The sequence below is a fragment of the Drosophila ananassae genome, chromosome 3R, assembly GCF_017639315.1.
Source record: "Drosophila ananassae strain 14024-0371.13 chromosome 3R, ASM1763931v2, whole genome shotgun sequence".
Classification (NCBI taxonomy): domain Eukaryota; kingdom Metazoa; phylum Arthropoda; class Insecta; order Diptera; family Drosophilidae; genus Drosophila; species Drosophila ananassae.
The window spans coordinates 19,421,720-19,437,440 of NC_057930.1; the positions used below are offsets into that span (position 1 = coordinate 19,421,720).

The 15,721-nt window shown below is 41.7% G+C and overlaps 1 protein-coding gene across 5 annotated transcripts in view; it reads right to left on the reverse strand.

Moving 5' to 3' along the window:
• Positions 1-560: 560 nt before the first annotated feature.
• LOC6498297 (protein madd-4) overlaps positions 561-15,721 on the reverse strand; it is a 51,369-nt gene continuing 36,208 nt past the window's right edge. For 2 of the 5 annotated variants that reach the window (XM_044716641.1, XM_001962449.4), the window contains exons 13-20: positions 14,424-15,592; positions 14,243-14,348; positions 11,163-11,298; positions 9,845-9,967; positions 2,751-3,110; positions 1,802-2,194; positions 1,576-1,726; positions 561-1,511 (exon numbers count right to left, since the gene is read on the reverse strand). In XM_044716641.1, coding sequence (XP_044572576.1) covers positions 1,360-1,511; positions 1,576-1,726; positions 1,802-2,194; positions 2,751-3,110; positions 9,845-9,967; positions 11,163-11,298; positions 14,243-14,348; positions 14,424-15,592 — 2,590 coding nt within the window. In that variant the 3' untranslated portion in view covers positions 561-1,359. The remainder of the gene's footprint in view (positions 1,512-1,575; positions 1,727-1,801; positions 2,195-2,750; positions 3,111-9,844; positions 9,968-11,162; positions 11,299-14,242; positions 14,349-14,423; positions 15,593-15,721) is intronic. The other 3 variants (XM_014906564.3, XM_044716642.1, XM_014906565.3) reach the window with 3 other exon arrangements.

Below are 15,721 nucleotides of genomic sequence, written 5' to 3' on the forward strand. Positions count from 1 at the left end.
GTATCCTTGCAGAATGCTGTATTGTATGAGATTTGTATTTATTTGTTCGGTTAGTGTTTAAATGTACCTTTGTGTGTCTATGTGTTTAACATTGGTTAGATTTGCATTGAGTTTTGTATGATAATTATTAATAACTTCACTTAACAGCTTACACTTTTATTGACGCTTTAACATTCACTGTATTTATGCCATGATTTGGTTTTAATGTATATATTTAAACTATAGTTCGCAGCTAGTGCGCCGCCTTTTTTTTTTTTTACTTTTATAGATTTATGTTAATATTTATAAAACAATCTCTTCATAAAAAACTAATTACAAATACGCATATATACCGTATAGTTTATCGTTTTTTTCTTTTAAATTACAAGGTAAGCCTTCAAATGAGTTGCTGATTTGGATTCGAATTCGATTTATTTACAATATCCATAGTTGCGAATTGATAAATGCAGAACCAAAGAACAGTGACGCAAATTGACGATGCATTAGTTAAAGGTGCATATCGATAGTGACAGGACGACTGTCTCCATTTTTCTATATTTACATTTTTTGTTTTTAAGTTCACAATAGGTAACAGTGCGAAATTTTTGTTGTCATCCTGCTGCTCTTAAAAAGTCAAGGCAAGGTCTGGGGCTTAGTGATGTTGGCTGATTAATTTACGTTTAATGCTAGTTAGAGATATTTGCTAAAACATTTCAACTACTTTTTGTGGGCCGCGTGAATCAGCAATAATCATTCTTTATGTCGTATATCTTTGTCTAAACATTTCATTGTTTCTTGTAGCGCCCATCCAATATTTCTTTATTTTCTTGACTTGGACTGCACATGAATATTTTGTTGAATAGTGAAATTTAACCTAATCCCCACAGTGCACCGCTCACATCTGCTATTTTTTAGCACGTCGAGTCGTTAATATTTAAATTTTTTAATTGCTTAAAGCAAAGCTTCTGCCATCGACCTGCTCACCCAATCAAATCATTTAATTTCCTTGATTGGCAAATTATTTGTTTGAGGGAACCTGTCGAGTGCAAATCTAACATTATTTATGCTTATTTTTAGTTGCAAATGCCATGTTACATTGTTCAGGTTTGTTACTTTTAGGGGGCTTTAAATAAATTAATCATTTTTGTTTAACAAATTTTGAATTGGATATACCAAGTGTATAATTCTAACTAAATGTTCTCTCGATTCAATACAAACTCAAACTGGAATCGTGTTTGTGTAGTAGGGGTAGTAGCTGGTAAACGTACATATGGATAAGTTTAACTTTATATCTTGCTATAGTATTTAGATTTACGGTACTTAGAGTAATTGCTTGCAGAATTCGTAAATTGCTCGCTCTGTTGGCAGGCCGCAGCGGAGCTAATGGAATATATATTGATTGGGCTGCTGCTGGCAGGATCCGCAGCACTTCTCCTTGTACCGATGCAGGCGACACAAGCCCATGGCACGGGCATTCCGGCAATAGCGAGATGAGTCGCGACAGTGTTGCGAGGAAGCCGACGATGATGACACTAAAATAAATTAGAAAATTATCCTTTTTGTTTTGTAGGACTAAATCGTAGCACTATAACTCACACTTGGCCTGGCATGGCGGACTCTTGCAGACCTTCATGACTGCCGGACGAGGCTGGTGCTTGCAAACATTGCCCGCCGGACGACGACTGCCGTACCAGACGCACTGTAGGATGCGATACTTGATGCCCTGGCGGCCACACGGAGCATTGCACTGGAAAAGGCAAAAAAAAGGGACAGATTAATATTCAGCACGAAGCACGGAACACGACCCCTTGGGGACACCTACCTTGGACCAGGGCTCCACGCGCCACACGCCCTTGCAGCGCTCGTTGTAGCAGTCCTGTCGCATCGGAGGTTTCTCGTACTCATCGCAGGCACTGCCCGCTGTCCCGTTCTCGTAGCGACATGCCACCTCGCGGCGTTGCACGGCCGTGTTCCTGCCGTGGCAACGGGACTGGTGGCACAGCGACCACTCGCCCTTGGTCCACTGCGGACAGGCTTCGTTGCCGCAGCTCTGGAACGTGTCGGGCATCTCCAGGCCGTGGGCGGTGCACTCTGAATTATCCACGACATCGAATCCTTTGCCGCTGTTGCTACTGGAGCTGGTGGAGTTGCTGGCGCCACTGGCGCTACTGGAATCTTTGGACTTTGCCTCTCGATGGCAGCTCAACGAACGCCGCTGGGGAATAAAAAAAGAAAGAAAAATGAAATTTCCTTTGTTTTTTCCCAACGAAACATAAAATAAGCAGCATTAAGACTGAGGGCCGGCGCCTTTGACTGCTAAAATATTTAATCGTGTTCCTGATTTTTTGGAGCCACTGAGGCAGGACAAAAAGAAAGCCCAGAGAGGCCTGTGCATTTGGCTAATTATTGCATAAATGTCGCCTTCTGCCTTGGGTCACATTTCTCTTTCTATTTTATGTCGCTTTCCCTGCTCTTGGATGCAAAAAGGCAGCAAAACACCAAAGGTTTTGATCCCCAAAAATGGCTAGAAATAAATATTTAATAATCGGAAACTGGAAGGAAGTGAGCTAGTGCTAAGAATGGTCCTTTAGTGCTTGTGGAGTGTAGCTATTAAAAAGGATATTAGTCCTTTAAAATATATATTGATTTCTAAATATATTGGCAATGATTCTTTGCAGCTACATATATGTATTCCTAGCAAGGGACTGATTGCGCTTAATCGATCCCTATTAATCAGAGTATATCCTTCCTACAACTTGCACTTCACTTACCTGCAAACCACTGCCAGCTGCTCCGCATTCCTGAGAGCACTTGGACCATTCACCAAGCTGCCATTTGTAGATGAAACCATCGCTCTCCAAGCTTGGAATCGGCGTTGTCGTGGTAACTGCTGCAGTTTCCCACCGCGCGTGTGGCATGTGAGGCGGGATGTCCTCAGGATGTCCTTTCGTTTCAGAATCTGTGTCCGTCCGTATAGGGCCCGCTTCGGTGTGGAGCTCTTTGGTCCGGGCGCCCATCGGCTCGTCCTGTTCGTAGTGCTTGGGCTCCAGATCCATGCCGTACTTGAGAGCCTCTTCGTGGAGCATGTGTTGGCCATTGGAATCCTTGAAGCGCTGCAGCGGCCAGAGGAACTGAATGGGCGAAAGAAGGGTTAACTTTGCCATTGGATTCAAATCGCATTTGAATTCCCCCTCTCTAAAAATAGTCAGAAGTTGCTGTTTGTTGTTCGATATGCCAGGCTAAACTTTGCTGCTCAACGGCCGTCGCGTTTCCGTTTCCGCTTTCGTAACGACCATCGATCTGCTGCCCTGTATGTGTTAGTATGGATGAATGTGTGCCATCGGCGGGGTGGCGAAATTAGGTGGAATAGGTGGGATGTTTCATGCATGCACACTTGAATTACCCTCATCAATTGCTTCACGTTGACTGACTACGAAACTGCGAAACCCGATTAGTCATGGAACCTGCGGCCTCGACGTAACCCAGCTCCTATCCTATCCTACCGCAACCCGATATCCGTTCCCTAATTTCCCCTTTTCGGCGACTCCCAAAAATTTGACTACCAAATGCAGGCGTTGGTATTTCGTTTCGAAAAATTCTCTATCGTTCCGACAAGTCGTTTTGTGTGACCATTTTGGGATTAGTTCGCCAGAGAAATATCTATGATTTACAAAGTTTTCAAATAGGAAAGAATAGGAACTTCAAGACCAGATATACATATATAGTATTTCACATCATAGACATATTCCTTATTCCTTGGAAATTTTCTTCATTTTGCAAACAATATACCGTGCAAATAATCTTTGAACTTCTCGCATTGTAAATTTAAGCTGTGGAATATGGTAGAGTCTCATAACTTCGTGTATGGGAACATCTTCGACCTATAATCGAAAAATTGTCCTTTGCCCTGGGTCAACCCACACCCAGTTGGGGAACTTATTGTCAAACACCATGGTCTTTCCAACGTCAACGTCATTTCTCTGGTCGTTTGCATTTACAGCTGCCCAGAGCCGATGCCGCAGTAGATTTGTTTTTGGCTCCTGCAACGATTGAGGGGGTGAGGCGTGTGCCAAGATTGGGCCGGGTGGCTGGGGGGTTGGGACGAGTCGGAGGCACACAAAGATGATTTCCCAAGTGCCACTTGAAACCGACAAATGCGCTTGCATAGTTTCTGTTGTTGTTGCCTCTGATGTTGCTGCTGTTGTTTGGCGTTGCCATTGTTGTTGCTGTTGGCAGAATCTGCTGCGCTTTTATGTGCAACCTCCTTTCTCTTCCCCCGGCCCCCCTCATTCTCATTTGTTGGCCAACAAGCGAGAGGAAGACCGAGAGCCGAGCGTCAATGACAATGACGCCTCCACAGACAACGCCCCCAATGCCTTTTATTGTTGTCACCGCAATCGGAATCGGAATCGTTCCCCCTTTTTGCTTGGCTCTTGTCAATATTGCAGCATTTTGGCCAAAAAGCACCAGGACATCGGTGGGGGCAGGACAAGCTCTTTCCCTCTTGAATGCATTCCGCCTTTGCAACTGTAATTAGCCCAAAGTTCTTGCCCTCATTTTCGGCCCAACAAAGTTCACAGATTATTGTTTCAAAATTTAATGGCAATTCGGTTTGTTGCTGGCCCGGAAGCCCGGAAGTTTACTCCCGATACATTTACGGCCACATTTTCCACTTGCTGCGTTAGCAGAAGTCTTTACGGATCAGGGGCATTCAACCCCAACATATGTATGCAGGCTTTTGGGTTCATTATACAGAATGGGTTCGTAGTCGATTGGATTAGAGCGTTGTTGTGCCAATTTCAGTAATGTATGTTGGTGCCAGCATGTAATTGGAATAATCTTGGTCAAAGGGAAGCATCGGAAGCTTAGTTTATTTATCATTAGTTGTGTTTGATATTGGACTCTCTTCCTTAAAGATGAAAAAGATAGTTTGGGGGAATGGTTTATACCACCTCTGACTTATTCTGTTAATTAAGCTAAAGTTTCATCAACTTCCAGCCATCCCCATTTTGTCTGACTTAACTGCATTCAATACATGTTCATTACAGACTCATTAGCAACTTTAGTCGATTCACAAAGCCGGGCACATCGTTAAATTCTCACGCCTGACAGGCGGAAACTGAGTCCTGCCGGAGACAGGACCCTAACCAAACCGAACCGAGAACCCTGGCAAACCAAACCGACAACCCAAACGAAATTGCACCAAGCTGGAATGTATGTCATTTCATTTAATTTAAGTTTAAATGCAATGCGTTATATGCGGCACTTGCAAATAAATAAAAATAAGAGCAACCAGGGCGGGAAATGAAACAAATGCAGCGAAATTGCAGAATATGGTATGGAGTTTAAGTGGAGCGAGGCTAAAATGCCTCCGAGGCATCTGCAACTGCAACGGCATCTGAATCCTGCATCCTTCATGCTGCATCCTGCTGCCAGCATCCTGCAGCTTGCCATTAATAAATAGTTGCAATCAAAATTAAAAGCCAGCAAATGCTAGACCGTTTCGCTTGTTTTAAATCATTTACGTCCGACATGACGAATATGTGGTAACGAAAAGGGGGCCGAGGCTTGGGCGCTGGATGCACTCAGACTCCAGGTCCTGGGGAAATTTATTAACGCGCTTTGGCGCGTCTGGGGCCAAACAAATTCAAACCAAATCCAAACCAAATCCCACCAAATTTGATGTTTCCGAGGAACAAACTGAAAAAATGGGGACTGAAGTGGGGCTTGGAGTGGTGTTAGCGTTATATAATTAATAGGCCAAATGTCGGGTCATAAATTGTGGCCAACCAAGGACGAGGCCGGCCTGCACTTACTTAGCTAATTAGGAATGCCCAGGACAAAGCCAGGCAAACCCATATAAGCCAACCCGAGATGAGCTAACCCGAAGGATGGTTATGATATGCTAATGAGAGTTCCAAGGCAATAATTTGTATTCAAAAACCTAATCAATAAAATCATTCAGGTGGCAGCTCAGGAGGATGTACTTGAAAATGGTGGAATATTGGCTTTATAAACACATCTGTTAATGAGAAGCTTAAGGAAACTGAATGTGAATCTGAATTCCACAGGCAACAATGCAATTAAACTTGAAATGGCCAGGATTTGCATTCACAGAATGGCATGGAAGCGGATGCCCGGTCTATAAAAGACAGAATTATTGAATAAAATTGACGTTTATGGGCCAATAAAATGGAAAACTCTTTCAAAGGAAAGTGAGTGACATGGCCAGTTGGATTAAGTGCTGCGATGATGGACTTAAATTATGGGCTTATCATTCTTTTAATTAGTCAGTAAACAGAATATTTTTTCTAAGCTTTACAGCCAGTTAAAATTATGTTATATAAGCTTATAACTCGACAGTCAATCAATTTATTAACTCATAAATATTTCAATTAAACAGCTGGCCAACTTTTTAGGCTGCATTTCTGCAATTGCAACTAAAAACAATTGCCATTTCCCACATTTATAATGTTCAACTTTAATATAGTTTTGCAGGCAGAGAATTAAATGCAAATATGTTAAAGTTTTAACAATTATAATAAATTATTATTATGAGAAGCGAAGCGAAAAAAGAAAGAGACCGAGGAGGCCACAAAGAGTTAATCAATGTGCCGCAAACTTTCAACCCAAACGGTTTTATTGTCACCCGAATACAATTATAAATGCCATATAAATGGCAGAATCTGACAAATGGCGTATTTACTTGTGGGTGGGCTTTAAAACCAGTGCATATTTTTAGCGGTTCACCACTGAAATTTTCAACGTAAATTGTCACAAAATTAGTTATAATCGCTTTGCCTTTTTTCTTGATTTGTATTAGTCTGCAAATATATGTATGCAGATACAATTTTCCGGTAACTAGCTCTGATAAATGCCGCTTGAAAGTGTCGCTGTTAAACCCACCCAAAAAAAAAATAGAAAGAGAGACAAAAGCCCCAAAATCCCCGCAACATCCGTACAACTGCACATAAAGTTGTCGGTTCCGTTTGGTTTGGACCAGCAGTCTGCAGGATCTGGATCCTGCCACTCGCCTGGCTGGGCATCATAAATTATTTTTGCCTAATCTGCATACGGCGATGCGAGCGTCTACTCAACTTTACCAGCAAACTGAACTTTCAGTCGGTTTATGTGGTAATATTATTTTTTTTTTAGACAATTTTCTCCCTATTTTATTTTCTTTGCATTTTTAAAGGATTGTTTGCCGGATAAAATATTCCAGAATGCATGAACACAATGAATAAAAGTCTTGAAGCCAAAACATATTTTGGGAATTAAAATCAATTAAACCCAAAAAATGTCTCCGATTTCCAAAAGAAAAAAACTATGGGGCGTATGAGTAATTATTAAATCACATATACGCCTGCTTTCCATTACGTGATCCCCTTTTTTAATTTCTAACTTTTAATATAACTATTATATTCCCTACCTAGACTTTAATTTTATGTAGCTTATCCCTTTCCGCCGTAAACTCTTTCAAAAGGCTTAACTTTTTCCATGTTCCATCACTCTGCCTGTCTCAATGGTTTAATTTATTTTCTATTGCATTATAAATTTTGGCTAAAAAACCACCCGGCCCCTGTAAAAGTCTGCCAAAAACACACGAGTACATATAGCCGCGGAAAATGTCTGTCGTCAGGTGAAATGGCGGATATGACGTTGACTGAAAGCTTATTTCCCAAGCCAAAATTGGTTGTTTGCCATTATTTACATAACTTTTATGTGGCGAAAAGTAAGATAGGCAAAGTTAGTGAGTACCGGAGAAAACTTTTCAATTAATAAATTAGGTAAATGGAAAAAACAAATTGTTTGAATTTGTTTATTTTCGCATACAATTTTATACATATATATATGAGAGTAAAGCTGGAAACTTTCACGACGAGTACGGCACTTACCCAGCCGGCATATCGAACATTATCAAAACAACACTAATCCTGCTATTAATTAGTAACCAATATTTTGGAATTTACATACAAGTATTAAGGTAAAATTTGTTTTATTTTCAAAATGAGTTCTATCATGCATGTAAGCAATAATGATAAATGATATCAAAAACCACATGCGTTCATCTAAGTTGTAAAAAAATTGTACAATTAAACATTAAAAAAATATTCTAAAGGCTTAAAACCCAAGGGACTATAAATAATGGTATTTTTAAATAAATAATTATATTTATTCATGTGTCAGGGATTTTAAGACCCTTTTCAAAACAAATCAATAAAAACTCCACAGAATAGAAAGTGTTTATTTGCAATTATTATTAAATATTTGTAAAACTGTGATTTAATTAAATCATTTATTTTTGTGTTTATTTGGGCTTTGTTATAGAATTTTTAAAAGTATTTGCATAAGTTAATTGCCGCATAAAGAAAACCAGTTGATAGAAATTTAGGTCACTGTTTTAGTAATTTAGTGTACAATCCTGGTAAATTGTTTATTTTCACTGCTCAATTAATAGCAACAATATGATATTTTTATGAATAATTTAAAGAGTGTATATCATGCCAAGCTGATACAAAAAAGTTCCAAATAGAAGCAGGCAAAATTTTGATGCTCATATTTTTGTTTGCGAAAAATATTTGCTTTGTGCGTTCTCTGCCAATTTTCCAGCTTTTCACTTGGCAGCATGCAGCCTTTTTTTGCAATTTTTTTTTTGGGAGTATGCCTCCACTTTGTAAAGTTGGAGGGGGGCTGAACCGAAGCTTCTTTTTACCCATTATGCCAATTGTTTGCTCATTTCACAATGCACAAAATGCAGCAGAAAATGTCTTTGACGGCAGGCGCATAAAAAGTTACCCGACAGCGGCTATAAGTTGGAAAATAAGGCCAATTTTTAATGCAATATTTTTAATTAAATATTCGGCTTTATCATTATTTTCGTAGCCCGGGGGGGCTGAGGCTGCTGAGAGTGCATCGGGAAAACTTGTTACGCTCTTTATTTTCTCCTGCCGAGAGGTAAGTGAAAAGTGTTTAAAGTATAATGGATGGAGGTATATTTTGTATTATTTATTGAAAAGTTTTACCTACATTTTCGTATATTTGAGTTCAAAATTGTATCTCATTTCGGTATTATGTTTATGTTGTTTGGTGTTGAAGGTATATACGTATAAGCATTTCAGTGGGCCCCCAAAAAAGAAAATTATTTGAAAAGAAAGACATAGATTGTGTTGGTAAATCAATGTCAATAGTGGACGAAAGTGGTATTATCATGCAGTAATAAAACATAAATATTTTGATTTCTGAAACTAAAAGCTCTGATTCTATTAAACGAATTAAATGCCAACAAATTGAAGTAAGCCACCGCAAACAAAACAATCAAATTAAACAAGGAGACATGCATGAAACCAAATTCAAACAATAAAGCCGAAGAAGTCTCGAAACAAGGCGCCCAGCTTGGCAGTTTCCTCGGATTTTGGCACTGCCGTTTGACAAATTGCAAAGGCCCAATCAGACTGAAGACAAATACGCTCACGGTGTGCAATTTATATGCAGCACTTTGGCAATTTGCAACGCACACGCCCCCGTATCCGCCCACTTGAAGTGCACTAATTACACGCATGCAACGCAAAGTTCGTGGATGGTACGAGTGTCTGGAGTACCTCCTCCAGGAAAATTAATGAAAATAAAACAAACCGAAAAGGATTGAAATCAGTGAATCGTAGTACGAGCAATATTTTTTTCATTTTCGGCGAGGCCAACAAAGTAAGAAATGAATAAATTGAAACCGAAAAAAAACGAATAAACAATTGCAAACAGAATGTATGTTTTGCTATGAGGGAACAATAAAAACGGCAACACAGCAAATGTAGAACAAAATGGATGAAATCGAACGAGTACCGAAGGATGCATAAAGGATGCTTCTCACCTGGAGATTGCTGAGCAGTGCCTGGAAATATGGCATCGCCAGGAGGGCTCTGGTGCGACTGCTGCCGCTACTGGCGCTCGCTGGCTGTGGGATTCTGTCCTGCGATTGCACTAATTGCGAATGCTGTAGATACATAAACACACACACAGGAGGATGCCAGGATATTTCACAGATACAGATACAGACGCGATCGAATGGCGGATTGCAGAAGAAATATGGGGGAAAATAGTTATTAAGTATGACGTTATTTATTAGCAATATGTTTGGGCTTTAAGTTATGGTTATTCCGATTTAAGATATGAGTGTGATGTATAGCATTGAAGAGTATGAGATTGGGTTTTAATTTGAATATCTAATTAAAACTTATTTATAGAACAGGCTTTCGAATAGTTTTTCTTTCTTCTCTTTTTCGCTTTTGGATCTCTTATTAAGAAATGCCTCTTTTTACAATCAAAATTCCATTTCGAGGAACACAATTTCTTCTTCCATTCAGTTCAAACTCAATCAAGGCATTTACGCTAATTTTTGGCCTGCCAATTTTCAACTGGACTACGGGCCAACCGCAATGGATTTGACCCAAAAAAAAGGGAAAAAGAAAAAAAAGAAACACAACACCCAGAATCGTTTGCAAGGCAAACAACAATTTGGCCAGGTAGTATTGGCCCCGGGCTACCAATGTGCAGGATTCGTATCCTTATTACATCCCCAGCCTAAGCCAAGGACAATGGAGGAACAGACATTCGGTCGGCCTGTGCAGATGCCTCATCTATTGTTGTTTTCGAAGGGAAAGGAATTGTAAAATCTTGTTGGTTTATTTCCACTCTACTCCGTTCGGCTTAGCTGTGCTCGTCTTCTCTCTCTCGCTGGCCACACTACGTATACGTAATTTCATTCCAAGGCCCATTATATGTTTGGCCAGTCGACAGAGCCAGGGCTAGTAGTGGGTGGCGAGTGAGTAAAGGGGGGTGGGGGGGGGAAGATACAAATCTAAACTGCCAACTGTTTGCACAGATATTTATTCTGCTGATATGGAGCAACCCGAAAGAAATAGGGAAAGCCATGTGGAAAACTATCAAATTACGTAGATGTTGACACAGCAAGGAGAGCTCCTATATAAAAAAGAAGTGCACATATACATATATCCAAAGGGAGCAACGAAAACCACAAATCTAATACACAATGAAATTGTGTAAACTGCGAAAGGACAACATCGGACCAAGACATTCGCACGTTTCCGGAGCATATTTAAAATGTAAAGCCCGGAATGACGTTGATCGAGTGAAACAATCATAACCGTGCCCCCAAACCAACAACTCACATCGTCCTCCATAATGCTGCTGTCCGCATGTTGGATTCCGTCGGACTTGGGTCTCCGGCTTCGCTCCCGCTCCCTGCCGTTCTGCAAACGCTCCGACTGCTGCCGGCGACGGGTGCCCTGCTGCTGATTCGTAGACCTGCAAAAATTGCAAAGAAAAATATACATACTATATGCTGGATGTGTGTGGGAGGAAAACATTAAAAACAAACATCTAAGGCTAGGCCTGGACCTGGCCAGTAACAGAAAGCCTGTTCGGTTCCGCTCCTGGCAAAAATGTCAAGTGCAGATCCCCAGGCTCCCGCACTGGCAAGTCGAGTGGCATTTCTGAGGTCGGAGGTGCCCTTCTCGGACCGAACGCCACCTTGGCCCATAACAAATTCTGGTTTTGTGAGCGTGTTACATTCTTGCACTCTTCGAGAGGGGAGAGCTGTTGGCCTGTTTGTCTTGCCTTTGAACCAACTGCAATATGAAATCGCATTTCGAGCCTGCTCATGCATATTGCAGCCTCATTGGCAGCCCATCGTCAGTTGACTGAACAAAATCAGTTTAAAAGTTCGAAGCCTTTCAAGAAAACTTTAAATGGATTTTGTAGAGGCAAAAAATATTGATGAAAATAAGGTACAATTTAACAAAAGCTTACAAATCTGGCTTAAGGAATAATTCAATTATATAACTAATAATTAATAATTTTCCTTGATAAATTCAAAGAGTCTTTAGTTTTCCAACTTTAGGTTACTCCCTCACCTTTCTGTTACTCCAAATTATTATTTATGAGTAAGCTGTCAAGAAATTTCAAATAAACTTTCTGCCTACTTCAAATTGAAAAATTTATGAACCTGCTACTGCTCTCTCCAATTTATTTTTATATAAAAGAAGTAACCACTCTTTAAAACGGATGATTTATATTTGTGATGATGTGCCATACATAAAACTTTGAAAATTATTTAATATTTGTACCTGTTAGAGCCACAAATCCTCTCAGTTTTTAATATCCTCCGCCCTCTACGAATATTCGCATATGTATTTTTAAGCCCACTGACAAAATTCATCTTTGAATTTTCATCGATTAAAAAAATATGATGGACCACATTGAAATTTTGAATAAACAAACATAGGAAAGCCCCTCGATCCAGCTTTGAAATACATTTTGGTATTTTGTTTTTAGATATAAATTGCCAAAAGTTGTGTTACACTTTGCGTGACCAACGACAACACTGATGATGCATTCGGAAACCAAAAATATCGCCGCATATTCGTGTGTTTTTCCGAGGGGCGGTGAATGGGGGAAAGCGGGAAAGTTGGTTGAAGAGCTTGTGGCTTTGCCAAAATGCATTTTGCTGTTGGCTGTTTGCTTTTAACCATTTGCGTTAAGCAGGTGGAGTGTGGCAAGTGGCAAGAGGAACAGGGTAGGGGAGTGCAACGCGATCGCAAACATATGCAATTGTCCTTACACACACATTTGTGTATACATATATTTAGAACATCTATATATGCCGGTATCTCTGTAATTTTTGGCATGTTAAGCTTCTAGTCACAACCCAAACACGTAACCTAAATTGCGAAATAAACCGCACACACGTCTGCCTAAATATGCAATTTTTGGGAAAAAGGGGTTTGTTGTGGCAGGGGTTTGTGGCACGAGGGAGGATTTGTTGGATGCATTTGTATGGGGGGCAGGTGCTCAATAGACTTAAATGTTCTAGAGCTTTACAGAAGGGTACGCGGCAGTCAAGCCAGCCAGCCAGGAAACATTTAAGGGCTCTCAACTCCAAAATAAATAGAGTCTGGTTGGCAGCAAGGATAATCGAATGCTGAATGCCCTTAATTGGCCCAAAAAGAACTGTGCATACTATTAGGGAGTCAGTACTCTAAAGACATCCTTGTATCCTTCAGAAAGTGTTCAGTGAACATAAACTGTCATGGCAAACTTTTGTTAGCGGTTATGCCCTGAATGTGGGTGGATGTAACAAGAGGTAAGTCAAGTAAGTATCCATGAAATTTACTTAGAGTTTGTTTTGTTTTCTTAACTTGCGCTTTCCCGGCCCCCTTTTTTTTGCTATTTTTGTGTTTAAGCGCATAAAACTTTAATGCAAAGGATGAGCAAATACAAACACAAGGAAGCGCCGGAAAGGTGGGCTGTAACGGTGGGCCGGATGTAACACTCCGACGGCGCGAAGTGACGATAACACGCATACGCCGGGTAGGCCAAGGAAGCAAGGTGCAGAACCAAGGAAAGAAAAAGACGACTGCAATGAGTCGAACGGAAAGGACAGCTCATGATAAAGACAAGTCAGGAGAAAAGTACAAGTGGCTGCACAGGCACTAAGCGGTTGCTTCTTAACTGTGGCACTCAAGGCGTGAATATTGTATACGGGAGAGCTATTTTAAAGCGGAAGTAATCAGATATAGACTATTTGATACCTGGTACTTATTTAGACACATGCAAGATGACTCAATGACTTATATAATTGAAGACTACCTCAACTTTTTATAATGATTATATATATTCTTTTTTTCTTATAGCTATCTCAAGAATTTACTTTAGAAATATAAAAAGGGAATATAACTAGACTCCATTGCTTTAGGAAAAAGCAAAACTGTAATAACTGGACGGAAAATGGCGTTTGCAAACTACAAGGACTTGGGAGTGTCCGGAATAAACGACTGCAAAAGGAGAGTTGAGTCAAAGATTAGTTTAGATGAAGGATGTGGCTAAAGTGGCTGCTGTAGTCCAAGAAAAATGCAAAATGGCCAAGATAAAATGGGCAATTGCTGGGATGCAAAGGATAAATAAAGAAAATCTCAATGTTTTTTCTCTTTGCAAGTAACTAATGGGAAGGACTTCAATAAATAAATTTTTCTCAAGCAAATGCAATTGCTTTAATATTTTCTTTGCTACCTTGGAGTACATATTACAAACCTACCACACAAAGTAGATTTTGGTCTGGCTAACTGACCAAAATGTATTTCCAAACACGAGGCAGGAACACTAGACCCGCCTCCTCACACGCAACCCGCCCACTCTGGTCCTGCTTCAAACTTTTCCCCGAAGGTCACAAGGTAGAAAGTCTGTTACTTACCCATTAGCAGGCCAATCGGTTCCAGCAGCAGCTCCTGGCCCGCCCACCGACGTCATGTCCGCGGAAGTGAGTGCATCCGTGCCACTTCGTTCACGCACCAAGCGATCTGAGAAAAAGACGAGTATGAAGAAAAGTTTGGTTAGACAAGCGGCGTTTGGAACACTACCGAATGAATACCCACCTGCCTCCTGGCGCTCCAAGTCCTCGGCCTGCTGGCCCGGCTTGGCCTTCACCTCGATGGCAATCTCCGCCGAACTGAGTCCGGCGTGACAGGAGTAGACTCCGGCGTCGCGGAACGTGATGTCGAGGATGCGCAGGGCACCCTTCTTGGACACCTTGAACTTACGGGAACGTTGCAGGGGCTTGTGGTCCTTGCTCCACTTGATTTTGGTGCGATTGTATCGCTTCACCGGACACTTGATTTTCACTTGGGTGCCAAAGAACACTATACCGGCTCCTCCAACTTTAAGGGTAATCTTAGTCTTCTTGGGATCGTGTTGAATGTGCGTGGAATTGTTGATTTGGATGACTGGCTTGGGATCCTCTGGCGGACAGGGCTTTACGTTGCACGGCTTTTTGTCCGTTGGCTTGGCACTGGGACACATTGATTCCGGCCTCTCGATCTTGTGCTCCTGGGCCATGATCTGTTTGCACTCGACCTTGCGGTCCTTGAAGCCATAGCCGCAGGTGTGCGAGCACTTGGACCACTCGCCCACCTCCCAACGCACAGGACAGTCCAGGACATTGCAGTATTGCCGGTCGGCGGGTGGAGGCTGGGGGCACATGCTGTTGGGCACCACCATTGTGTTCTCCCCACCGCGAGTAACCTCATGGATGCACTGGACCTCTCGGGTCTTGATGCCGATGCCGCAGCTCTTGGAGCAGGGCGTGTAGTCGGAATAGTTCCACCTTGGCGGACAGGGACGATCGTTGCAGGTGCGAACCCTAGCCTCTGGCTTGGATTCAGGGGCACAGAGGAATGGTGAGACTACCCGGCCATTATCCTCCCGCACGCAGTTGATGATCAACTCTTCTACGCCGCCCAGACAGGAGGCGCTGCAGGAGGTGTAGCCCTGCTCCCGCCACACGTAGGTCTTACCCGGCTCGGAAACTCCCACCTTTATTGAGTCCCTGGGGTACTGGTCGTCGAATCCATGGGAGGGAAGCACACAGGGATCCTCCTCACAGCGCTCCACATCGTCGTGAGGCTTGGATCCCTCGCAGAGGCTGTCATTCACGGTGGCCACCGTCCTGGAGTACTCCAGATATATCTTACACTTGTAGACCCTTCGCCGAATGCCCTCGCCGCAAGTGACACTGCAAGGCGACCACTCCGTGTCCTTGATATAACTACAAATAAAAAAAAAGAGTTATAGGGATATTAAATCTCAGAAAAATTCAAAGGAATAAAGAGTTTCCAGAAAATACTTGTGAAATATAGTTCCCTTTTGAAGGAATATCCTTTAGAAACCAAACTGC